This window comes from Strix aluco, chromosome 15 (genome assembly GCF_031877795.1).
Source record: "Strix aluco isolate bStrAlu1 chromosome 15, bStrAlu1.hap1, whole genome shotgun sequence".
Classification (NCBI taxonomy): domain Eukaryota; kingdom Metazoa; phylum Chordata; class Aves; order Strigiformes; family Strigidae; genus Strix; species Strix aluco.
Window position 1 is genome coordinate 3,159,085 of NC_133945.1, and position 25,785 is coordinate 3,184,869.

The 25,785-nt window shown below is 42.3% G+C and overlaps 2 protein-coding genes and 1 long non-coding RNA gene across 8 annotated transcripts in view; 1 reads left to right on the forward strand and 2 right to left on the reverse strand.

Moving 5' to 3' along the window:
* Window positions 1-966: 966 nt before the first annotated feature.
* On the reverse strand, window positions 967-12,451 carry JPT2 (Jupiter microtubule associated homolog 2). Of its 3 annotated transcripts, XR_012625322.1 has the most exons (6): window positions 12,296-12,451; window positions 6,657-6,805; window positions 6,025-6,167; window positions 4,145-4,190; window positions 1,307-3,410; window positions 967-1,269 (listed from the first exon to the last, which is right to left on the reverse strand). XR_012625322.1 is itself a non-coding variant. In XM_074841430.1 (5 exons), exons 1-5 carry the CDS (start codon window positions 12,337-12,339, stop codon window positions 3,226-3,228), a joined length of 567 nt encoding a protein of 188 aa, XP_074697531.1. In that variant the 5' UTR covers window positions 12,340-12,451; the 3' UTR covers window positions 967-3,225. The 3 variants fall into 3 exon arrangements, 2 of the variants coding, with proteins under 2 accessions (XP_074697531.1, XP_074697532.1); XM_074841430.1 differs by having other exon boundaries at window positions 967-3,410; XM_074841431.1 differs by lacking the exon at window positions 12,296-12,451 and adding an exon at window positions 11,567-11,653 and having other exon boundaries at window positions 967-3,410.
* Window positions 12,452-12,988: 537 nt separating this feature from the next.
* LOC141930501 (uncharacterized) lies at window positions 12,989-19,143 on the forward strand. Of its 2 annotated transcripts, none has more exons than XR_012625323.1 (3): window positions 12,989-13,093; window positions 17,080-17,211; window positions 19,007-19,143. It is a non-coding gene; the product is annotated as an uncharacterized LOC141930501 (long non-coding RNA). The 2 variants fall into 2 exon arrangements; XR_012625324.1 differs by lacking the exon at window positions 12,989-13,093 and adding an exon at window positions 13,779-13,853.
* Window positions 14,763-25,785, reverse strand: part of CRAMP1 (cramped chromatin regulator homolog 1) — a 49,197-nt gene continuing 38,174 nt past the window's right edge. For all 3 annotated transcript variants that reach the window (XM_074841427.1, XM_074841428.1, XM_074841426.1), the window contains exons 16-21: window positions 25,276-25,454; window positions 24,622-24,702; window positions 23,056-23,290; window positions 22,604-22,768; window positions 21,805-21,950; window positions 14,763-19,365 (exon numbers count right to left, since the gene is read on the reverse strand). In XM_074841427.1, the coding sequence (XP_074697528.1) occupies window positions 19,201-19,365; window positions 21,805-21,950; window positions 22,604-22,768; window positions 23,056-23,290; window positions 24,622-24,702; window positions 25,276-25,454 (971 nt within the window). In that variant the 3' untranslated portion in view covers window positions 14,763-19,200. The remainder of the gene's footprint in view (window positions 19,366-21,804; window positions 21,951-22,603; window positions 22,769-23,055; window positions 23,291-24,621; window positions 24,703-25,275; window positions 25,455-25,785) is intronic.

Here is a 25,785-nt window from a genome sequence, read left to right on the forward strand (position 1 = left end):
TGTTAGCCACTGCCCAAGCTAAGCTCAGTGTAACAGATATAACCATTTTCCTTCCAAGACTCAAAAGTAACCTGGATAATATCCTATCCTAAGTGTTCCAGCTACAAACCTTCAATTTAGGGGCAAGGCAATGAGGTAACGTATAGAGTTGCAAAGTGAAACTCTACTGTAGTCTAGTATTTGGCAGCAGTTCAAGGGAAGGACAATCCTTTGTGGCTAATGTGTTATCTATCAAGGATATGCACAGTTCCCACACTAAGCAGATCCCACCCAAAGCATCGGGCGTGCTTGAAAGAAGAGTTCTGAACCACAAGTGGCAGAACTCCCAGAGCAGACAGAATACAGAAGTCACTGCAGAAACAACTGCTGAGAGCTCCGCAGGGCATCACAGTCTGTACATTAAGGGATGAACACAGCAGATTTAGAACACCCTGGCGGAGAGGCCACCACATCCAACTCACCCAGAACTGGAATTTCCACAGCGTGGTTACCTCCCCTCTGTCAGCCAAGACAGTCTGGCACAAAGAGTTCTGTGCACTCACCAGAAGTGTGGAAGTGGGGGTGTGACTTCTCCACATAAAGAGCATCCCCTGCTCAAGGGGAATTACTACACTATTCTACAAATAGACTTAAACGTTTAAAATATTTAAGTCTATTTACAATATTGCTGAAGAGCATAACAGCATCCCTGCACTGTACGGAGCACCACGGAATGTTGCCCACAAAAAGGCATCGAGCTGACCAACCTGCCCTTGCTACCGTCCCTGCACACTCCCAGGGACAGAGGTGCTTGTCTCATGAGCAACTTTGAGCGGGATGTCGCATCTCCAAAGCGTACTCCCCAGTACAGAAGGCCCAAAAAGATTTGTGCAATTTTTCCAGTTTCAGATAACAAAATTCACCAGTGTATCTACACGGAACTAGATTACCAATTAACTTATAAAAGCAGACATCTACAGCACACAATGAAGTAACAAAATACAGAGGTTTATTGACAACTGCATGATTTATCATTTGATTTCCAGTCCCCTTCTGTCCCGGAGAAATGCTCTTATCAATCTTATTTGATGAGTTGAAAACATGGTTTAGATTCCAAAAAGAAATACAAGAGAATGAACACAGTTTAACAAATTTAAGGCCTAGTTGGAAGTTGCTGTTTAAAAGACAGGCACTGTAGCCAATGCACATCAGGTACTAAAAGATGCCAAGTCTAAGCTCAGTATTACAGACAGCATCAATTACACCAGGCCCTTCAATGCAGAAATCAGCCTCTGGTTGACTTTTCCACATGGTGGCCTCTTAAAACCCTGTCAAGTACTGAAACAAGGAACTGAAACAAATAGATGTGTCCAAGACTCAGAGGCTAGACAGCACAGACTCAAGAATAGCTGCTAGGAAATACATGTTTGGAAGTAACATAAATCCATTCCAGAGTTGCAGTGAGAATCACCATCTTGTCCTCCTAGGGGGCCAAATAACAGGGAGGTCCAAATCTCTGAAGGGGCACTGAAATCCCCACCTTCCATGGCTATTTCTGCCCTTAGCACTGCCCCATATATTTCACTTTCCCTGTCTGAAAAGGCAACTAAGTCTTCATGCAGTCATCCACCAGTTCTGACATCAGCTGAACTGAGCAGTCTAGCGAGCACTGGAATCACAGAGTGTTTTAGCACCTGGCCCAGAGACAGTCCCCTCTGAACAGTGGCAGTTCCCAGGGATCCTGGGCTAGAACAGCAGCAGATATATGCAGATAAGGCCACTTGTTCTTTGGTGTACCTGAACAACTCCTGTTTTGATATGTCAGATTTAAAAAGTCACTATTAAATACATTGAACAGTAAGCACCTAATGTTAACATTCATGTATCAAGGCCCTAGATATGATCAGAAAGTCCATTCAGAGAACAAATGATGGGAGCTACCCTCCCTAACAAATGTTCGTGCAAAATATGCACATCTTCCAAACATGATTTAAGATAGTCAGCACAACCAAAAGGTTTGTATTGCTAAAGTCTTTGTTTCTCCAACTAGGACAGTCTACAGCATGTCTCAAAACAATTACAACTGTGGTTTGGGGAGAATCCACGCAGTTCTCCCAACCTTACCAACAAAAATCTTGAGGCAGCCAAAGGCAAACATAAGGCTGACCAAAGACGAGAGAATTCACTAACAGAGTCAGCACAGATAAACAACAACAAAAAAATGCACTGTGGTGAAGACAGTAGAACAGTCCTGGTTTCCACAGGGTACAAAGTGAAAACCTTTGCAGAAGCGAAGGCATTTCTATACAGGTTGGGTCAAAGCTAGCTGGCTGGACACCTCCCCATATTCTCTATGGTAATTGTACACTTTAAGTTCAAATAGTACTATCAAGCTATAGTCTGCACCCACATCTTTACCAGAAATGTGCAAGCACTCAACCAGGATACTTTAAATAAAAGTCTTCTAGAAGCACCTACATGAAACAGTGGGCTGGACTGACACTATCACTTGTCAAGAGCTAGTCGTAGTAATCAGCAGATTGCTGAGGGCATCAGAAAGGCCTGAATACTCTGGGGAGGGGAAGCCCACAATATTTATTAACATATGATGGTTTATGAGTATAAAAAACTTTCAGCATGTTTTGCCCTTGTATCAGCAATAATGTGCTGCAAAGCAAGAAAGGAGAAAAAGAGAACCAAAGACTGAAGACATTCAAAACCACAGTAGCACTACTTGTTCCAGGGAAACATATTTACACTACAGTGACTGCAAGTCAACTCACACTGTGAAGCTGCACCCTGCTGCCTAGAGGGAAGCACGGCCTACCTGCCGTGCTTCAGAACCTTTCAGATATGACCTCCAGGCCCCTACCCATTCACAACGTTTTATGTGTTGACTGTAGGGATAAGCCTGACTCCACAAGAGTGTCCTGAGCCACTAGCTAGCTAAGAACCTAACAGTCTGATGAACTCACCACAAAGTAGCACTGATCTGTCACAAAGTTACAGTACTGCCCCCCTCTGCCACCCACCCAGGCAGGCCAATGCTCACATCTTCCACAGGGCACCCTTTCCCTCCCCAGCCCTCCCTCCCCAAATCATCAGGTTATCCTTCCTACACACTTTAGTATAACCCTCATCCATCTGCCTAAGAATCTATCCACCAACAATAACCTATAAACTGACCTCGCAACCACAGACAAGAGTTTCTGTGCAGACTCCGTTAGTGAAAGTGAACGGATAACCCTAATAGAATGCAATACTGGATTTCCCCCCGGGCGGATTGAGAACTTTGTTGTGTGAGCGTGGCCTTGGCCCTAATCGGGGCTCATGATTGTCTATCTTGGGTTCTGGGTCCTTGCATCGCTCCTCTTTGCCCAGATCTTTTTTCTCGCCTCCATCTTCCAGCTGTGGTTTGATATTTTCTGTAGCTAAATAAAAAGAACAGGGATTAGATCAACTTGCTATTCTGTAGTGCACAAAGTGCCTCATCTTCTGTAGGCTGCATTATTTCCCACATCTCCCACCCATAGCACCCTAAGGTTTCTCTATATCTGTTCATTTTTCCTGAAGGAAACAGGTGCTGAGGAAGAATTTCACTTTTCGTAACAACTCCTCTCTTCTTTCAGCAATCTTTCTAACAAGGATATGTAGGCTAACCAATATACCTTCAGAATTACTTTGGCAGTTTCAGGCAATTAAGAGCTGCAACATACCAAGGAATCCTTTCACACTGAGCTTGAAAGCAGCATTCCCATCATTCTTTAACAATAACTAGCTGTCAGTCAGCTCTTTGTTATTTACAAGGACAGAAGGCCGAGATTACACACTTGAAGGCAATTGCAAGGGAGGACGAAGCAATCTGATAGGGTGTCTTCCTGTATATACATATTCCATATATATCTATATAAACACATACATGGTATCAAGCAACGTATATACACACCCACATAGTATCAAGACCTATGCCTGTGTTCTCCTCAATAAGAGGAAGAGAACCATTTCCCTGAGATAAGTGACACTTTCTGACTAACAGAAGGAAAACTTCTCAGCTATGCTATCCTAAACACCAGCCTTAGCCTTATGTTTTCAAGAGGAAGCATAATAAGCTATTCCTCAGTTTATCTTCTCACAGAGAACAGAGAGAGGAATTTCTCTTGCTGACCTTCTAGCTTCTTTGGTGTTTCATCTTCTTTCAAGACAATGTGATCCTGCAAACAAACCAAAAACTATCTTAGTATATTATCGTTCTCAAACAGTAACTCTGCCCCAAAACCCTTCAGAAAGTTTTGCTTTGTTTCTAATCTCGGTTTATTCACTTATCATGGTAAAAGCCAACAGACTCTGTGTGCAGCCCTTCATCCCCTCCACTAATCCCGAAAGCAGTGGTAGAAGATAACTCCTATGTTATGCCAAGGTGCACATCTCAGACAATTAATCGAAACACAGAAGACACTACATTAGTTCATGAGATGCTTAAAACTTTGTCTATGATGAACAGTGCAGTCCAGATGTCAGGAATTACCATCCTTGTCAAGCACCCACCACCACCCAGAAGTTGGTACTCACAACTAGAACACAAGCAGCCCTTGAGCACCCTATTTATATTCAGCAATTATTGCCTTCAGTGAGTATCCATAGTGAACCCTAACAAAACCTTTATAGACCATTTCCCAACTGGTTGTCGGAAATACACAGCGATACTTCAGAAAAGCTTGCATGAAATCCCATGAAATTCAACTTGCGGTAATTTTTGCGAATATGCTCTTTTCCATCCCAGTATTTCCCACAATTGCAATGCTCTAAATGAAGACATAGGAATTTCCAAAGTGTTGTCCTCCATTTAGTCAGGAATTCACAGGAACTAACATTTTACATTTTTAAAAAAGCAACTAAAAAGAATCAGAGACCAGCCCAATAAAGGGGTACAGAGGAACAAAACGAAGCCCCTTCCCTACACCAACAGTACGACTCCTGAAAAAAGCTAGTTCAAAGTCTTTTTTTTGTCCTCCTTTCTTATGACCCAAATACACTCCAGAGTCTGCATATAAAGTTAGGCAAAAGCACACTACCAGCACCTTCAAATTCAAGGGGAAACAAGGGAAAAAAAAAGTTAAATTGGACTAACCTTTTTTTCCTAAGGTTCCAGGAAAAATGAGACTGCTACTACTTTTTCAGCACAAAGACAGTGAGCTGTGTTTCATGGGATGTTAAGTTTCCATGCTATCTGCCATGTCAAAAACATGGCCAACATAGTAGCCACTCACTTAATAGGATCTACTCAGAGTAAAGCAGCAGGTTGTAAATCCAGATATACAGCATTTAAACACAAAAACAAAGTAACTGGCAATGTATCCCTCTTTTTTCCAAAACCAGATTTGGTCAAAATTACAAGTCTCTCTATTACACATCCCAGCTTTAAAATAAAAAAATAACAACTGATACAGCATGACACCCTTTTGTCTGACATCACAAAATCAAGTACATGGTGGACCTGACACTCAAAGCTGATCTTGAGTTCACTTTTTCAAGCTTAATCTCCTGATAAAGTGCTTTCATGCTGAATGTACATAGATTTAAGAAGTGAAGGGAACAGCCAGGCCACATGAAGATTTATGACTGTAGCTCACTGGTGTTCACCAACTTTCCAGAGTTGGCATCAAGATCACCTCTGCCAAACTGCAGAATAAAGAGATATCTTCTCCCTATCGAGCTTAAATGCCTCTTGGCTGTGCACCAGGAACTCCAGCTGTACCTCACTTACAAGGAAGACCAAAGGTTTCAGAAGACTGTTTTTCTTTTTTTTTTTTTCTTTTGAACACACATTCACAGTCCAAACTACAGAGCGTGCTGAGATCTGATATACCAAAGATAACAGGCTATCAAAAAGAGACTTTGGGTATAACTGCCTAACTTGAAGTTACCCTATGCATAATTCAGGTCTGTCATCTTAAAGAGAATACAAGCATTGAATTGTGACAAGACTGTAAGACGACACACTGAGCTGCTAGCTTCTTGGTTAGACAGTGAAAGAAGTACAAATACCTTAGGCTTGTTTGGGTGTGCTCGCACAACACTGGTTGACACAGGAGACCCAAAGATATCACTTGTCTTCCCACCAGGTGGATTCATGCGTGGACGAGGCTGAGCAGAACTAGAATCCTCAAAGATACCACTTTCTTTTCCCCCTGAAAGGCAATTAGATTTTTTTTTCTAGATGACTTAGCTTTACCACACTATATTAAAAAAATATATAAGAACGTAAAGATTTCTAGAGCCCTACTGCCTAGACACTTACTTTTGTTTGCCTGAAGAGACCAGTTGAAACCCTTTGTTACAAGAATTCACTAAAGGATCTCAGGTTCACAGCTGCACTCACTGCAGCTAACTGATGACACACCTCCAGAATAGAAGCAGTTTCCTTTCATCATTTCCTAGACCTCAACTTGGAAAGAATTAAACTTGGATGATGTGCTAAAAAGTCTGTGAACATGCAGATCACTGAAATATTCATATATTCAGAAGTCTGAATAGATTTATTGTTCAAGCCCACTCACTTTGTAAAAATGCAACATAAAAAGACAGACAGATCACAGTGTTTCACTTTAGGAATAGGAAACCAGTCCTGTGCTGCAATTCAGAGCCCCAGTGGTGCTGAAGGAGGTGGCTGCTCTTACCTGGAGGGTTTGTTCTTTTTGGAATGTTTTGAGGTTCTTCTGATGCTCCAAAGATATTGGATGCCATCCGGTGTGGCCTGCTTGAAGAAGAAACTTCTTCTGTACTCCCAAAGAGATTACTTGAACCTCCTCCTGGGGGCTTCAATACCCTACATTGCAGAATGAGAGAAGCAGAGACAAAAGTTCATTTGAAATTCACAGCATTCAACATATTTGACGTCCCCTCCCCATTCTCCCTTGTATGTTATGAATAACTATTCTGATTATTCAGGTAATTCTGCTGTGTCCATGAAGTGTCTACTTTTCAAGAGCTGTTCTAACAAAATATTCTCAAGTTCAGCACAAATATTGCTAGCCTCCTGGTCAGTGAACTTGATCATTATGTTATCTACGATTACTTGGAATCATCATAACAGTGCCACCAGAGCAACTGGCAGTGCTATCTGTGGTGTTCCAGAAGCAACAGGAGATTAAGAGAAGACATATGACTCTAGTTAGCATTTTAAAAATAACCATTACAGAATCAGACTTTCTGCTAAACTGCACATACCAACTTTGCATGTTACACAATTCAAACCCATTGACTTTTAAATAAAAGCAGACATTTCATAAGTACTAAAGAATCGCGAGTTTCAACCATCAGTTATCATATTAACTGCTGTAGAAAGGTGGAATGTCAAAAAGGCAAATTTTTAGTGGTCAGGATGCAAATCCATCACAACCAAAGCTCTGCACCGGAGGTATATCAAACAGGTCCTCATAAAAATCAGAGGTTACAGCAGGAATGGACTGACTTCTTTAACACCTACCAAAAGTCATGTTCGTCCTGGAGTAGTAAGTCCAGTTAATACCTACGCCTTGTGCAACAGACTTCAGGTCCTGCCCTGAAAAGGAACTGAACCACTACCTGGGAGTAGAATCAGTGTAATTCATTGGAAAATTAACAGAAAAAGCATAGGAAACCGATGAATGCCTAGGTACCAAAAATAATCTTTATGGTTATGTCTACTTGACCAATTACCCACAATCTTAGCAGCTGAGCAAAAGTAGTAGCTGAATTATACCTCTTCTAATCTGAATACTTGATCTGGGACCTAAACTAATCTTTACTTTTATACAAAGAGAACAGTTGTAAATTGCAGGATCTTTATCCCACTCTACCTGAACAAAATTCAAACATCAGTGAACTAATACAACATATTCCCTCCATAGATCTGTGACAGAGCAAACCATTTCAGGTTAGATATCCACCAGGCAGAAAAAGAGGTTCCTCTCAGAGCCAAGATCTACTCCAATTTAAGATTTAATTTCCAAAACCAGAGATATTCAGCTGCCCTGTCAGAAAATGAGCTTTTTCAGCATTTCAGATCTCAAGATGCAGAAAGCAGTTCTATGCTCCTTGGGAGGAAGAAGAAAAAGGTTCCTCTTTTAGTCTGGGAGTAATTTATGTAGACAGAAGCAGCCTCAGAGAGACTGTCTTTATGGCCAATTTCAATATTTTAATCCTTTGTACAACTGTGGATTTAATGAACCCCTTTAGCTTGAGGGAGTAACCAGAATTTCAGCAGACTGGACAACTGTCTTGTCCACCGCGCAGGTAAGATCATAGCCAAGCAGAAGGTTTATTAACAGTTCAGTGTTCAACAGACTACAGATCCAACCATGCTTTCCACATATCTTAGAAGACTATTAAAACAGACATCATATAGGCATATTATGTACTTCGATCATTCACAATGGTCCAGAAACAATGAGGCAATTTCAGCATTTAAACTTGGGAGATGAAAGGAAAAGGGAACAATAAAGAAAACCTAGAGGAGCGTGGGAAGGGGGTCCTGTTAAAAAACTAGGTCTGCTAGTATCCCTCATATAATTTAAGTGATATCTGCCTTTACCCATTCTTTTCAGCTATTTTTTTAATGCATCTAGTCATTCTTGAGTTCTAAGTCTACTATCAAAGAGATTGAAAGGAAGAGAAATGTCATTTATACAGATGGAGTTTCTTACACTATAGATTCACTCCACTGACCATACTGTTTTCTTAGCACATGCCTACAAGCGTAGGGGGGAATAACAAAATAACTACGCTCAGATTTTTTTTGTTTAAGAAAAACAACCAGTCATAAGAATCAAATTATTTCTCATTCCTGCAACTGGGTTTAAGATCCATTACAGAAAAAAATCTAGTGACAAACCATTTTATGATTAAAGGTCTTTATTGTTCGGTTAACAAACTTAATTAAGCATCAGAAGAAATCCAGTGTAAGAAATTAATCTTCCGTTGTCTTCCCATTTTCAGTAAGAAAACCCTACTGTTGCAATGAATAAATCAGAGGCATCACCTGAGGTGCTATCGAGGCACTTTGAAATCAGCATAATAGGTGATCTTTTCTGTCAGCATCCCCCAAAAGAATGTCTTGACTCTACACACACAAAGTGGATTTGCCTCAATTTCAGAAACTTCTAATTGCTAGCAACCTTCCAATTATTCCAGAAACTTTCAACTGACTGTGACACCAGGTCCACAAAAGTCTAAATAATTCACAGGAATTCCCCAAAATAATCTTGAAGTACAGCAACAAAGTCTTCCAGTTTATGATAGCAAATAGGACAGGGTTTTGCATTCCTTTGCTTCAGCCAAAAACTGGGGAGAATACAAAGGTGTGTAGCCTCTAGAGCATTGCTGACCTCCTTGCACTCCTGTGTCACTCAGTTCTACATCAGAGTGATGTGCAGGTGTCCCAAACCAAATAAGAAAATAAGCTTTAGCCTGTGAATCCTACCAAAGTAAAACAGCATGCTAAACGTGATAAGCCAGTGTGAGCTGCTTCAAGAGTACAAGGAAATTCAACGTGCACTTTATAGTAATTCTAGTTTATAGTCATTTTAGTTTATATTGGTATTATGCCAGTTTACATAGAGATATTTTTGTGTCTTATAGCCAGATAAGCTAGATCTTTTTTCTTGCTTTGGGAGGAGGTGGGGGGGAAGGGAATCAGTTGTTTTGTTCTTTCAAACAGTAATTACCCCAAACCCTTAGTCTTCTATGCAATCTAAACCTGCCTCTTCCCCCTCCCCTCCAGTAGACTAGAAGCCTGTCAATTCATCTAGAACAGCTAAATTAAGAACCCTACCCTGTAAATTTAAAAGCCTCTACTAATTGCTTTGTTCTTTTCTGGCAGGCTTGAAGAATTTTAATTAGTCCTTGTGGCCTTTTTTTCCTACATTCTAACACACTTGAATTTGAATGCCCTTTCCTCATTAAACCTTTCAGCCGACCTGTGGAAGAGGTGCCAAGACTTATCCATTACTTCAAGACACTGGCTATATAAATATTATTTTTTTTTAATTGTTCCTGAAAGTTAAACACTGAAGTCCTACCAGTTTTCAGAGAGTACTAATAAAGCAGGTAAAATAGGAGAGCAGAAAGCCATAGAGCCAGCACAGAACGCCAACACAGCAGAAAGCCTACGAGAAAGCAGGTGTTAAGGTCTGGAGCACCAGGCTCTAAAGCAAAGACCAGAAAGTGACTGGGGGCACTCTTGCTGTTGGATCAATAAACTCATGGCTCATTAAATAGCTCACTCATCTTATAAACAAACAGCATGCTTTGTTATGTCAGTTTTGCTCTTGGTCTGAAATCTCTGCAGTGTTCTGCAATAACACTGATGGGGAGGAGGGGAACATGTGTATTACACTTCCAAGATGGCTGTGTTTAACATTTTCAGCTCTAGACAGTAGTTGTGAAACTGCTGGTACACTAGATGAACTGAGGATACATAAAAGCAATCCCTCTTTAGAGTGTGCACCACCAGTAGAATTGTTAGAATTCTGCCCTGTTTTGCTTTCAGAGCAACAGCAACTCTTAGACATGCAATTCCTTGTTTTATTTTGGAAAAGCAAAACTTCCTTAAAAATACAAAGCATCATTGTTAAAGTTTAATAAAATAAAACCAGGCAGTTAATTTGATTCAGCAAACTAGTTGTCCGCTAGATCACTGTACACAGTAACTGGATCGTGAGAGATATATCTCACTGGACAATAATTTAAGTGGAAGCTTTGTTAGAAATACAGTATTATGAAGTTCTCAAAATGCAAAGCATTTGTTTATAATTTCCTCACAAAGATTTTCACATTAGGAAGAGTTATTTTTTCCCACTTCCACAGCCATTTGTGGTTGCTGCAGGGATTTTGAATTAGGCTGTTTTAATTAGAGAAACTTCTACACATCAAGAACTGCAAAAAGATTTCCATTGTCATCAAATAAAGTTTTGTTTAGGGAATTAATAGAATGAACTCTGGAAAAAGTGTCCTTAAACCAACTACTTCTCGCTTTTGATGGCACAGGCTGTATGTCAATAGTCACCATCTCAGAGACCACTCTATAAAATCCAATAATGTAACATACTGCAGCGCTCCAGTATGCATGCTTGCTGTGCTGGGTCTGTTTATGTAGCTGTGTGTATTGCTATAGTTGTCCCCAGGCACGATGAAAACCCACAATGACAGAGGACAAGCTGTAACAAGACCACCTTTGCTTGCTCTTGAAAAAAAGTTATGATGGTTCTTAACGAAAAAGTTATGATTCCAGACTCTATCCAGAAACGCAATTTAGGAGTTTAACATGGCTTCAAAATCACCATGAGAACAGAAGCTTCTCAAAGACTATACTAAGGGCAGAGCATCCTCAGAAAGTCTTTTAAAACCAGGTCATAGCTTAGAGCAACTGGAATAAAAGGCAAACTTAAAGCACCCTTACACAATTTCGAAACAGTTCCTTCCTTCCCCTCCGAGCACGTGATTACCTAGCAGATGGATTAATCACTCCAGCTCCAAGTTATTAGGATATATGCCCTCGTCCAAGTGTAACAATATATTTCAACTTCGTAAGGTAAAAACAAGCTAACACCTGCTGATGTAGGCGTTTGTGTTGGATCCTCTCAAAGCTTCACTGCGTAACCAGGCCCTCCTCCCTCCTTCAGGAGGTACAACACGGGGGAAGAAGGGCCTCCACAGCGCCAAGGCCTCTCTTCCGGCACGGGAACCCCCTCAGGACGATCCGGACCCCCTCTCCAGCTCGGTAACCGCCGGCAGCAGCTCAACCCCCCTCCCAGCAGGCCGGGGCAGGAGGCAAGCGCTGCAACTCCACGGGGCCCGGCCCTGCCCGCTCGCTCTCCGCGTGACCCACGCGTGGCCCCGAGCCCACGGCGACACGCCCCGCCGGGAGCGCGGCGCGGCGGCGGCATCACCCCCACCCCAAGCCCCGGGGCGCGGGAGAGGTAAACTGAGGCGCAGGAAGGTCACCGGGCAGGCGGCGAGCGCCACCGCCCTGCGCCGGCCTTCTGCCCCAGGGCTACCGGAGGGAGGGAGGGCCGCGTTCCCGCCCACCGTGGCTGAAGAGGCCCCTCAGCAGGGACACCGTCCCCTCGGCCGGAGCCCCCATCTGCTTCCCGCCCCTCAGCGCCACGCCCCAGCGGGAGCTCCCCCTCTGCCTCCCTCCCCTCAGCGCCGCGCCCCAGACGGAGCCTGCACCTCTCCCGCGCCCCGAACAAAGCCCCGCCGCCGGCTCTGCACCGCCCCACGGCTCTTCCCGCTTCCCGCTTCCCCCCGCACCACCGATCCACCCCCGCTGCGCCACCTGGAGCTGGGCTTGGCCGAATCGGCCTCGGGGCCCTGGAACATGGTGGCGGACGCCGAGCTCGACTCCGCAGCCCCGCGCACGGCGCTCCTCCGCGGCCGCCTGGACAGCAGGTAGCGCCGACGGGCCCGCCCTGCGCTGCCGTTGGTTGACTCAGCTGCCCATCATGTCGAGCAGCCTATCGCATGCAGCCCACCCTCTCGATATCCCGCCTATCCGGTAAGCCTCGCAGAGGGAGGGAAGCTTGAAAAGGGCTCGCGTCGTCGTTCGTCCTGGCCGCCTCCCATTGGTAACACCACGCGTCCGTCAGAGGGAACTGCAGAGCCATTGGCTGAGAGAGGAGAGGGGCGAGCGGCGGGAGGGTATTTAAAGGGCCAGGTAAGGCAGCGGCAAGCGGCCAGCTGAGGGGCGCGGCGCGGGCGGTGGCTCCGGCCGCCTTCTCGCTGAGGGGGCGCGGCCTGGCTGCCGCCACCGCTCCCGAGGGCGGGCTCCGAAGCGGATGGTCCCCTCCCCATGGACAAGCCCAGCCGTCCCTGCCTCTCGGACGAAAAGGGCCGGGTTTTGTCCACGGAGGGGTGCGGCAAAGGGCTGCAACGGCCCTGAGAGGGGACGGCTCGGCCCGTGCTTCAGCCGTGCAGCCAGGCCCCTGGGGGCCTCGTACGGGCATTTTACCCCCAAAACGTCAATGTAAAGCAAAAATCACGAGAAAGACCATCATAAGGAGTAACCTCAGAGACAACTTTATAACCTGGTAACTTCAGCATCGTGTCCGTCAGGAACCTCCAAAGCTTCACCCAGGTTTGTCAGAGCACCTCAGTCTCACAAAGCACAGCGGGGGGGGAGGCAAAGCGGACACACCATTATCCACCCCAGCATGTAACCTGATCATAATCCATCTGCTGTAACTCACCTCCTTCCCCTCTCTCAGGAAATGGTGGCTGTGAATTGCTCAGAGCTCTGCAGGCTGCAGCTCGGCAGCTGCTGTGTGGAAGCCATTGCTTTCCTGGAGAATCAGGAGTTACACTCAGGGAGCCAACAGCTGCATGGCCTTTCTAACCAAATATTTTTAATTGATAACAACATTACAAGTTAACATTTACAGCTGAAGGTTTTATTTAATGGCTCCCCAGCTTTCCGTATGTCAAGAAGTAGATGTAGAGGCAGCCGTAGTGCTGCTTTTGTCTTGAAGGATTTTTAAAAAAAAACCCCTACCACACACCCAAAATACATACTGTAACTGCAACATCTTGCTTTGTTTTGTTTCTTGTTTTGCAGATCATTCTTTACTTCTGACTCATTCCTTCTGGTTTTACAGTGTTTTGGTCATTAAGGGCAAAATTAGATAATCTGTGAGAAAAAGTGGTAGGATTCAGTACCAGCTTTGACAGAAGGTGGAAAAGAATTGAAGGTCCCTTAGCTGTGAGCCTCTGTCACAGCATGTCACAGCTGCACAGAAAGAACTCGAATTTGGTCATAGAGTCCAGTTTTCTCAGTGTACAGGTGCTGGAGAGGAGTCCACCCTCTTTGGATGGAAAGGAAGCATCAAAGAATATTACTAGTAAGGTTTTTGTCGAGCTTTTCAAAACTTCCATTTCTTATCATCTAGTTTAAGAACACTCTTCACTTTCTCAATGCAAAATTAAAGCTGCCATGTATATTGCAGAGACCAAAGTCCTAAATGTGTACAAAAAGGAATTAAGTTACATTAGTGACATAGATTACAGGATAATTCAGCTTGAAAGGCACCTCAGGCCTAGAGTCTAACCCCCTGCTCACAGCAGGGTGAGCTGGATCAGACCAGCTTCCTCTGGGCTTTATTCAGTTTTGCCTTGGGAAGCTCTGAACACAGACACTGCACAACCCTCTCTGGGGAACCTGTTCCTCTTCCCGATTGTCCTCAGGGTGACAAAGTTTTTCTGGTAGTGGCTATATAAAACATGATGGCCTGAATACGACCTCTACATCTAAGTTCCTGCTTATCTGAAGGTGTGAAGGAAAAAAAGCTCAGGGAAAAAAATACAGACCAAGATACAATACCCTTTTTATTGCTCCCATTTCCTTGGTGTGGTGGTTTGTTTTTTTTTTTTTCTTTCTTCCCCTTGTACTGGTGACCACAGACAAAGACAGGACATTCAAGACAGCCAGCCCTCTGGTTTGACCCATTTCTGACACTCACTATTAGCAGACACTACTGGGAATGGAAGCTGCAAAGAAAAAAAAAAAAACCCAACCAAAAAAACCCAACCAAAACCTTCTCTCACCATGGTGAAAATCATGAAAATTCTGGGATGGGAGATGTCAAGAGAAGTTATGCCACTGATTTCACCGAAACCAGAATCTCACCTTGGAAGGCTTGGCCTTATGGACAAGTTTTTAGCCCTCCCCCAAGAGGCCATCATTATGTAAATAAAGGTTAAATAGAAAAATCTGATAGGGCATGAACAGCAAGTAACACACTGGACATAAGTTAGACCAAGTATTAGTATGTATTTATGCACAAGAATAAAAACAGCTTTACAAGTTGAATTGGAAATTTAAACAGAGGAAGTTTAACAGCTTTTGTATATTATATTAAATAACCAAAACACCTTTTTCCAAAATTGGTAAAGAATAAATAATATAATTTACAATATGGTACAAAAAATAATCAGTAAGGACAGGCATTCTGCTTTATACATACACTATATAGGTATATTTATAATCTATAAAACAAATTCACATCTCAAACAAGCCAGAGACCTTAGATGATATGGCTTAACTATTATTAAAAGAAACAGCATTAAATTTTGCTGCCAGAACCATAAGCTCTAAAGCAGTTATCATGTTTCAATAATTAATGATAACTTATTGCTGTAGTGCTTGCCAAGGTTTCACTTAGTTAACATTTACAAATTGCTGTGAAATTAAGAGAGTCAAAGGTTTGAAAAGGTTAAAAAAAAGTGCAGTACTTTCCTTATAAATGCATCCGAAGTCTGAGTGTAAAAAACAAAATGCAATTTAATCTCCACTCTGGGATCTGTGGAGTCAGTAAATGAGATGTCTTTATAGATTAGATCCAAGCCATTTAATTCAATTTAGAAATATAAAGAGGGGTGTCAAAAAAAGGCTTAACAATGCCATATTAAAAACAATTAGTATTCCTATGCTTAGTAGATTTAGTGATAAAGGATTAAATGAATTGTGTGGGTAATCAGGATGCAACACCCAGCAGAAAACCCAGTTAGCGCACACATGCACACACAGGTAGATAGAATTCCTAGGATGTAGTACTGCTTTTCACCCAGACTATGATGACAACAAATACTGAATTTTCTGCCATTCACCTTGCTGAACTACTCAGAACTTCCTTATTATATATGTGTCACTAAACCAACACGGGGAAAGCTTAAAGCAATTAATACTAGAACTGGAGGTTGTTAGTGTCCATTTGTCTTCTCCAACCACCTTACAGTGCCCCAAGAAGCTATTAAGCTAACAAAGTCACATTTACCTCAAAACCAATCCTGTGTGCATTTCAGTGTAACTTGCATGAATGTTTGCTTACAACAGGCTGACATTGTGACACATACCAATTTCTGTTGGGGAAGCTGAAATAATTAAAATTGGAAAAGCCTTGTGTTTTGTAAGAAAAAAATCAATATATACACACACATAAGCATACACTGAGGTATGTGTGTATATATATGTGTGTGTATATACGCCCCCCACCCCCAACTTTTCACTTAGCAGTCTTAGGCACAAACTGATGATGACTGGTATTGTAAAGCACATCCACCTAAAAATCTAGGGCTGGTGGAATCAGAGGTGCATTTAAGTGACCTTTCACATAACAAGGGTAACAAATTCTGCATCAATTCAAAACTACCACAACGATCTAAGTTATTTTCAAGTTTTTCCCTGATAAGACTTACTTGTCCTGAAAGGGCTTTATTATTAACTGCAGTTTGCAAAGCATTACATTTCTGAAATCAAATGCTGTTCCATAATGACAGGCCGATGCCAAACAGATTTCTAACCACAAAATTCTGAATGCTGAACTGACCTCTGTCATTTCCACTTTGTTATTACTTGGTGGTCCAACCCTAATTGCAAACATTCAGGATCTCATGGCATCACTGAAAATAGCCACCATGCTGACTTCATTCTGCAATTCTGTTATTCCCCTATGGCAACTGAATGTGCTGAGAAAGGGCAGCCTGACAGCCCCCTGGATCAGCAGAAAGTCTTCACGGATCGTGATGAAGTGCTCTGCCATACAGGTGCAGCAACACTGGCACTTATTCTAGACAACCTAAGAGTCAAACCCAGTGTCACATCCACTCCATTACCAGCATGGGTAAAGATGACAAAATATTTGTCAAGCTACCTAAATACACTGGAGACCATTAGGCTGGTCTTTCAACATTTAGAAGTTTAAGAATGAGAGTTCATATTTTTTTTTAATACAGTACTTAATTAGAATGTATCACATCTCCTGCATGTCCTGTAATCCACAGCCACAGTAGGAGCCCTCTACTTTTGTCTTGCAAGTCTGAAGGATTTCTGGAGGTACAGCATACAGGATAATTACTATGATTACTAATGTAAGAAGCCAAAACCAAGAGGAAACAATCTGGGAAAGACTGAACCAAAATACAGCTCAACTCTAAGCAAAACTTAAAAAATTTTAGAGGGAGTGACTCTTGAGAGTAATGGGTATCCTCTCCATACCAAGGGTGAATGCTCAGAACAATACAGTCCTCAGCATTCATTTTTCTGACAGCCTTCAACTTTTTATATTCTAGGTTTACATGATTTCCTGATAATTGCATCAGAATGCTCAAACAAGGCTCTGTAAGAACAGTGGAAGAGAAATAATGACAGAAGGACTTAATATACCACATGATGAGCAGTCAGAATAGGAAGTTAGCCCACAGGTATGAAATTCTCCATTCTTCTAGTCATGACTGTTTCTTGCTAGTAATACAAGTTTGCCTCCTTGTTGGAACATCCAGTTGTACTAATGCTGTTTCTACACATCTGTATGGTTCCTATGTCAAAGAGGAGGATGTAGCAACCTGATACGTGGGGTCTTGGAATGTCATCCAAATCTCACTCTCTGAGTGAAATCAGGAAGGCTGCTCTGGGCCACACAAAAGGTACATCAGAAAACTTGTTACATTTTCTCTTAATACCAGAAAGCATAAGGCAAACTATATAGCAGTTTAAAAAAAAAAAAATCTACATGAAGTAAAGTGACTGAGAAAACAGCAAATCCAATCAGTGCACTGTGAGCAAAGTTACAAGGAAAAACTCCCAGTCAAATGCCTTGTAAAGGTAGCCAGAGGCAGGCAGAACTATATCCACCAAATATAGTGCAAGTTGGGAAAATGAACCCCTGATAATAGCCTAAGAGATGGAGAAGTTTTGTTTGTTTATTAATAATATAAAGTTGAGGTTTATATAGAACTAGCCCCCTCGATAAGTTCAGAGCTACTTAAAATAGCCAAGGGACATCCTCTTTCTGGAGAAGCAGACAAGTGCTTAAAAAAAGGGGGCACAATAAAGGTATTCTCTCTCATGACCCGTAGGAAAGGAAATAGGAAAAGTCTCCTGAGTTATAAAGGCTGAATCAATGGACAACCAGTTCTACGGAAAGTAACTTTATATTCCTTTAAACCCGCTGGTATCAGGATCTGGGTCTTTCAAATGCTAAAACACGAACATTAAATGCATAGGGATTTAGTAGAGGGAGATCCACTAGTGCCTGGGAGTGACTATAATGAAAAATGATGCCCTGAGGTACGACAGAGCACCTGGAATTCACAGAACAAGAAGGAAATAAGGAAGGACTAAGGGATTAAGCTAGGACTTGACACCGCTCCTCTTCATGACACAAAAGAGATCTCAGCAACTTTAGCGTTAACGTATTATTTGTTTCTATACATTAGAATATTCTTTCCTATTTCCTCTCCCAGGTAAATCCTCAGTTTTTGTGAAGAAAGATGGCAATATATACAGGTTTCCAGCAAAGCCAAGACTAATTATGACAAAGCTTTCATAGTGATTCCAGTAAGCTCTTTTGCAGTGTTTCCTGACTTATAAAGCAACCGTTCTTCAGGGAAAGCAAGAAAGCACTCTCCCAGCTCATGGGATGAGCTGTGCAATGTGATGAAAAATCTTAAAGGTGGAGAATATGAGTGCAGTCAGGATAATGACGATTGTGACATGTCATGGGGTTTAAAAATTGAGGAAACTCCCCAAGGATCCATGCAGTCTGGGATTAGCGTAAATCAGAGCTCCCCTACAAAATAAGAAAGTGGGTACGTGCCCCTGTTGGAATGGTCAAACAACAAAACATAACCAAAGAAACAGAATGGTCTATAAAAACGAAGCATCGGTAGAGTCGCAGCGCCTTTAAAGAGAGTGCAAGAAATTTCAGTTTGCCTGACTGATAAAACAGTGCCAACTAGGACATGTCAAGATGCAAAATGGTTCCCATACCCACCCCCACCCTTCATCCTCCACAACTTCAGTGTGGATCCCAAATCATAGCAATTTGATTACTACACAAAAAATAATTAATGTAGGAGAGCTGCTGGCAATACTCTTCCCTGCTTGAGCTTCTTGCTTAGGCCATTCCAAAGTACAAGTCCAGGCCTGTCCCATAAACCTGCCATCTTCCATCACTGATGCAGGGGACACACTAATTCCATGTTTTGTTTTTCCCAGCATATTGCACATTCCAGGACTTGCAAGTACTTCTTCAGACCTTTGAAGACAATGCTCCTCTTTTCGAAAGAAGCACACAAGACAGGGACAACTGAGCCTCAGCTGCTTCTCTACAACCTGTCCTTGCCATGATCCAGCGCTGCAAGCTCCAACTTTAGCTGAACAGTCTACACCAGCCGGCTGGTCTCGTACACTCACTGTGAGAGATCCCCAATTGGGGGACCACCACCTCCTCCATCAAACAGAATTTCCCTGCGAGTTGGCTCAGGTATTGATAGTTCCTGGGCAAGGTCATTAAAACGAGATATGTAATCTATGCTGTTCTCATTCATCATGCAAGCCAGCTGGGAATCCACCACCTAGAAGAGACATGAGAGCAAAGAAGAGCTACATGTTAGTGGAAATTTCACACAATTGTTTAGGCTGGAAGGGACATCTTGAGATCATTTTGTCTAACTGTTCTGCTCAAGTAGGGTCACAGCTAGGACAGGTTGCCCTGGACCGTGTCCGGCCAGGTGTTGAATTATCTCCATGAACAGAGATTCCACAACCTCTCTGGGCAACTTGTTTTGGTGTTTGACCACCCTCACATTAAAAGAGTTTTCTTGTATTCAGGTGGAATTTCATGTGTTTTTATTTGTGCCTGCTGCCTCTTGTCCTGAGAAGAGTTTGGCTTCCTCTTCATTTCCAGCCTTTCCTCATATGAAAGATACACTTTATCTCACTTTATCTGAGTTAGAGAATAGCTCTTATCCATGGCTAAATGAAAGCCTCAAAAAAACCCCAAACCAAACCAAACCCCAAAAACTTATAGTCTCAATGGGCCTTACCTGCCTATCCTTAATTCAGCATTAAGGTGCACTAGTAGATCCACTGTACAAGAACTCTATAGATTTTTATAAATAAATATTTATAAATGCATTTATAAATAAAACCTAATTCTGCAGGACATTAAAAGGCCTTTCAAAATTCTGCCATCATTAAAGCCATTTTTAAATGATACTTGCTTCCTCTGAAGACGCCCATGCAAACCCACATCTGCCACAACAGCCGCTCTCGTGTGCCTGAAGTGGTGCCTTACCCCATTTTCTTCTGAAGGCACTTTGTAAGATCAAGGGCTTCAATGGCATTTCAAATCCACACAAATAAATTATATATTACTTTAATTAACACACACCTTGACAGATTCTCACCACCAAGTAAGCAGTATCTTCACATTTATGCCAGGAAGTGGAGCTGTGTGTGGAGTCTGAAGCTGCCAAAGGCACATTAAAACAGCATGAGCTTGCTGCAGCTCCTGGTTACAAGGGCTGTTCAGAACCTCCTTATCCAAATCCAAAGGGCAATGACGTTTTCCTTCCATCAGGGCAAGCCCTCCCAAAGTTACAATGTACATGAAACATCATGTGTCAACAACTGAGTCAACAACTATAAACTGTACGATAATTAAGACTGGAAGAGGTCTCTAGTTGAATCTCCTGATCAAAGCAGGGTCACCTAGGAGGACAGACCAGCTTACTCAAGGCTTTATCCATGTCAGTTGTAAAAAGCTCTGAAGATGGACACTGCACATTTCTGGGCAACCTGTTCCCCTGCCTGACTGTCCTCAGGGTGAAAAGGTTTTTCTTTGTACGTAGTCAGAACCTTTCTCAATTCAGCTTTTGCCTGTTCCTCCCACGATGCATCACCACCCTGTGAAGGGCTTGGCTGCATCATCTTGATGACCTCCCTGCAAGTACAGGCAGGCAGTTATGTCCCTCCCACCCTGAAGCCTTCTCCAGACTGAACAAGCCCAGCACCATCAGCCTTTCCTCACAGACACCCACTTCAGCCCCCTAATCATCTTAGTGGCCCTTGGCTGAACTTGCTCCAGTTTATTTCTGCCTTTCCTGTATGGATGCTCAAAACTGGTCACAATACTGTAGCCATGGTCTCACAGCTGTTGAGTAGAGTGGGATAATCATCACCCTGTTCAGTCTAGTGGCTATGCCCCTGTTGAAACAGCCCATGACACTGCTGGTCATCCTAGCTGCCGCACAACATGCTGGCTCATGTTCAGCTTACTGCCTATCAACGTGCCCAGGTAGTTCTCAGCAGAGCTGTGTCTGAAACAGTCAGTCTCCAGCCTATATTGCTGTTGGGGTTACTCCTTCCCAAGGGCAGGACTTTGCATTTGTCCTTGCTGAATTCCATAATGTTCCTGCTCATTCCTCCAGCATGTCTCTGTCCTCAAGCATACCAAAGCCTTAGTAACTGCTATTCTTTACTCTACCCCTTCAAAAGATTTCAAAACAAGAGGATAATTCTACCAACAGAGAAAATAACTCAGCAGCACAGGTCCTTCTGCCATTCCCTCAGGTAATTTAGTATTAACCCTTTCCTGCTTCTTCCTTCTGGACCTATTTATTTTTTCTAGCAGTCCTCCAACTGTACTGTAGCTGCATCAGTATTAACTTTTCCCTCATCTTCAGTATTTTCAACTCCTGCTCTATGAAGCAGGACATACAAAACAGGATTACAACTCTCTCTGTCAAATCAAAGATACATCCACCACGGTAAACATCACCTGTCACCACAAAAAGAACCTGGGTCGAACGTGCACACAACAGCTTCTTGCATCAGCTCCGGTGCCGTATACCCTCAAATCATTTATATCTTTCCGTTAAGACTGTAACCCTGCCTTACTAAGCTGAAGTGCAGATGTCAACACATCTTCGCCTTAAGTATCTCAGGACCATACACAATAACACTGCATGAAAAAAAGGAAGCAGACAGCTGAATGTAATTTGATGACATACCTCTGCTACATCTGCCAGAGACCGTGACACAAAAGAATCCCGTGAATTTCCATCCAGAAGGCTGGGTCCCAGTAAGGAGGTGCCACTGGCAGTCCCAACAGGAGTTGGCAACATTTTTCGTCCCTTCTCAGGGGAGATGAAACTTGCTATAAAGAACAGACATCAGTAAGTCACTGCACTGAATGTTTGCAATTAGGAGCATAAAAAGAAGGACAAGAAAATATAAAATGGAGAACATACGTATTTCTTCTGTCTCTTAAAAATTATGTGTTACCAGCATGAACACCATCAGCACACTGCTAAGAGTACAGAGACTAATTACACCAGGCCCATTAAATATTAATTAAAAAAACCCACCAAACAAACCCCAAACAAACCCAGTGATCTCATGTCTTTTGAGATTATGCTGACCAAGCACAGAACGAAGCCTATTTTTCCAAAAGCTGAGCCAAGGGCATCTTTTCACTTTGGCAGAACAACCAAAATGTCTCAACCTAACTGATGAGTCAAGCTCCAAACAGACTACAAAGAACTGCCAAGGAATTACTTGTCTCAAGGTATGGGCCCCAATCTAGCACAGGATCTTTTCAGGAACAGACTTGTAAAGAGAAAGAAAGTGTATTCAAGGTAACACTGTTGAAATGAAAGCAGAAGGGAAGAATTTTACAAAACTCCTACTGGGTTTCTGATTTTCCAAAGGATTCACTTCTACTAAACAGCATTTTTTGTTTTTTGTTTTTTTTTTTTTTTTTAAAGAAAAGAGCTTTTTCGTTGCAGTTCTCTGCATACTGACACTTACAAAACAAGCTGCTGAGAGACGAGTCTGTGGAGTCATTGGGGTACCACTGGGGATCATGGCTGGGAGAGGCAATCCAGTTCTGTTGAGGACTACTGGATGGGGATGGAAGACTTTTGGAGCTGTCACTGCCGTTCAGCTTTGCAGGTGAGAGAGAAACACCTTCACCTGTGAGCCAATGTCAGGAATCACCGATTCAGTCAATGCGTTAAAGTTACAGGACACTGCACCAATTTATGTTTAGAAAGAGAAAACAACAAAAAAAACCCCAACAAAAACCCCCCTACCTATATATGCTACAAAGTAAAGGCTAGGCACATGATTTTATTTCCAACAGGTATTAAAAAACCCCCCAAAAACCAAGAACTGCTTCCTGGAAAAGTTTCTGCTGACATGTAAGATGACAGGGATTTTATTTCAAGTTAATAGGAAGACTTAGCTAAGCTCAAACTTACTGTATTGACCAGAGCTGATAGCTATTTCAATGATAGAGTCACTGATTTGAGTGGCAGGTTCTCCTTGAGAAAGCACATCTTCAGGTGGTCCAGGCAGAGAAATATCCAAGAGAGCGGAAACATTGGGAGGAGAGAGCCGGGTGCTGGAAGCCTCTGAGGAGGGAAGTGGAGGGGTGGAAAGACCATTCTGGAGGGGAGTCTTGGTCAGTTCTGACAGAGAAAGGACTGATGTGCCCTGTTACAAGAAACAGAGTTAACTTCATAAATTTATGAAGGACTTGGAAATCTGTCTGAAAAGCAACAGCTTAGCTCCTAAGCATCAGATTAAAGTCAGACTTCAAGGGGAAAAAAGAAAAAAAAAAAAAGAGGACTAATAATTCAGCAGATAATATTCCTAAAATTTTAGGTATATATTATTGTATACATTTATATTATTTTAATGAAAAATATCCGTAAGCATTAAAAAAAATGCTTCAGCCCATACCCTCTGAAAACACATGAAAACATTCCAAAGAAAATTTAATACAGCCTACATAACAGAAACAAGCATAATAAAATTAATTAATTTTGATGAACATACAAGATAGGTCTTAAGCATTAGTTTGCCTTTCTATAGGCAAAAAACCCTGTAACTGCTTGAAGAGTATATAAATATTTTTAAGTACTAACTCACTCCTCTTTACAGCCAGACTTCCCAAAACTCAACCGATCTTTTTTAAGGAGTCTTGTTATTAGTACCTCATCATAGAACTGTTTGTGATTTTTTTTCTGATGTAATATATACAAAGCTGTCCTGAGAGCAATAACCAGAACCTAAGGCCCTGTCAACACAAATAAATGCCCAGTAGGTTCATGTCCTAACATCTGTGCTATAAAAAAAAAAAAATAAATCTTCCTCTCCTTCATGCTCTCCAATCAAATTAATTTGACCACCTTCGCATGTACCTGTCACAGGGAGGATGGAACAGGCTTCCACTGAAAAAAAAGAAAAGCCTGTACTCTGAGGCTTAAGTATCTAATGCAAGGTCCTGGGTCCCACTGGAGAAGGAAGGTGGGGATAGGATGACAATACTCTTACAACTTAGGTGCTGCCACAGTTACTTTTTAAGTATCTATGTCTTTTGGATCCAGCATAAATAAGAGATCCAGCATAAAGATTCTCTGAAGAGGATGGTGGCATTACAATCACACTTTTAGTCTTAATATTCCTCCTTCAGCAACACACAAGCATCAGGGCTGCCAACTGCTGAAATCGTTCTTTGTGATGTCTCAAATACACAGGTATGATACAGCAAAGCAAGTATAACTTTCTCCAATGTATCAAGAAATACATAAAACCTGTTTGTCCTTCAGAGGTCAGAAATTGTCAGCTTTGCTTTTTTAGAGAATGGCACCCACGTAAATTTAAGCAGCTTTCCTAAATTTCTTTAAATTTCTTCAGATGCTAGAGATTTCCATTCCCACAAAACAGTACCAATGGTAACAAGGGGGTTTTAACTAGTAATACCAGTGGCATTTTCAGAGCACTACCCATTTCATACAACTGTTCTTTCAACACTACTTTACCTGGAAACCATCAGGAACTGCCTCCTGCTCATGCCGTGTTGGTAGGCTGATGAACGGAACACGACACCCAGGGCCCGAGCCCTAGAAGCACAACAGAAATCATGTGAGTGACAAATGTTTACATGAGATGGTGCAAATATAGCTGGGGAGATAAGAGACAAGTGCACATCTCCCTTTATGCATGCTCTTTCTACATATTGTGCCTTTCAAAGTCACCCATCAACTCCCTGAGAAAATGACACGGACTAACATGTATCTGGGTCTCAATGAAAAAAATGGCAAGGACAAGTCACAGCTTACATTCCAAATATATCCCTAAAAGTCAATGTTTTGCCCCAGATTCCCTGCTGAATTACTGTCTATTGAAATGCTGCTGTTTCTTTTCAAGCCCAGACTTCCAGGTAGCCAACTTCAACAGTCTGACAGCTGAAAGCTATTCTATGGGATGGAAATCTGTTCAATGTGGTGATGATTTGATCCCTCAACCCCAAAATACACACTACACAATATAGATTGTGTTTGCCATGATAAACGTTTCTAACAGCAAGCTCCAGGAGACAGCTCATTGAGGAGTCACTAATAATACAGCTTTTTTACACAACTGAAAAGCAAGACACTTAACTACTTTCAAAAGCATGCTCAAGAGACTCTGACCTCTACAGTGGCGATGGAGCCTCCATTCTGATGTGCTGCTGTTGACTCCTGCCCTGTGACCACTGTGGTCACTCCATCTGGTGACAGTGGAGACACACCTGACAAACCATCTGCATCCAGGACAGTCATCGGGCTACCAGGGATAATACCAGCACTTTTAGCGGCTAAGTCAATAGCACCTTTTGTGAAACAAAAAAGCAAAAAACACATTACAAGCCTTTTCTTCCGGCAATTACTTTGTTGTGACTCATCTAAAAGATGGGAGTTTTTTTAAATTGCTCAGTCAAAACTTAACATGTGCAAAAAGCGAAATGGTAGTTATCTGATCAGCTGTATCAGTTGTTCCTCTTCACAAAGTATAACATTTCTTTTCGCTAAAATGTTTAATTTTTCTGCCCTGTTCTAACATGTTATCAGGTATATCAAATCAGTTTAGAGAAAAATACCAGTTCTCCCCCTCTGCCCTTTCCTTCTGTTTGTTTTTTTTTTTTTTTCCCTTTTTTGTCCTGC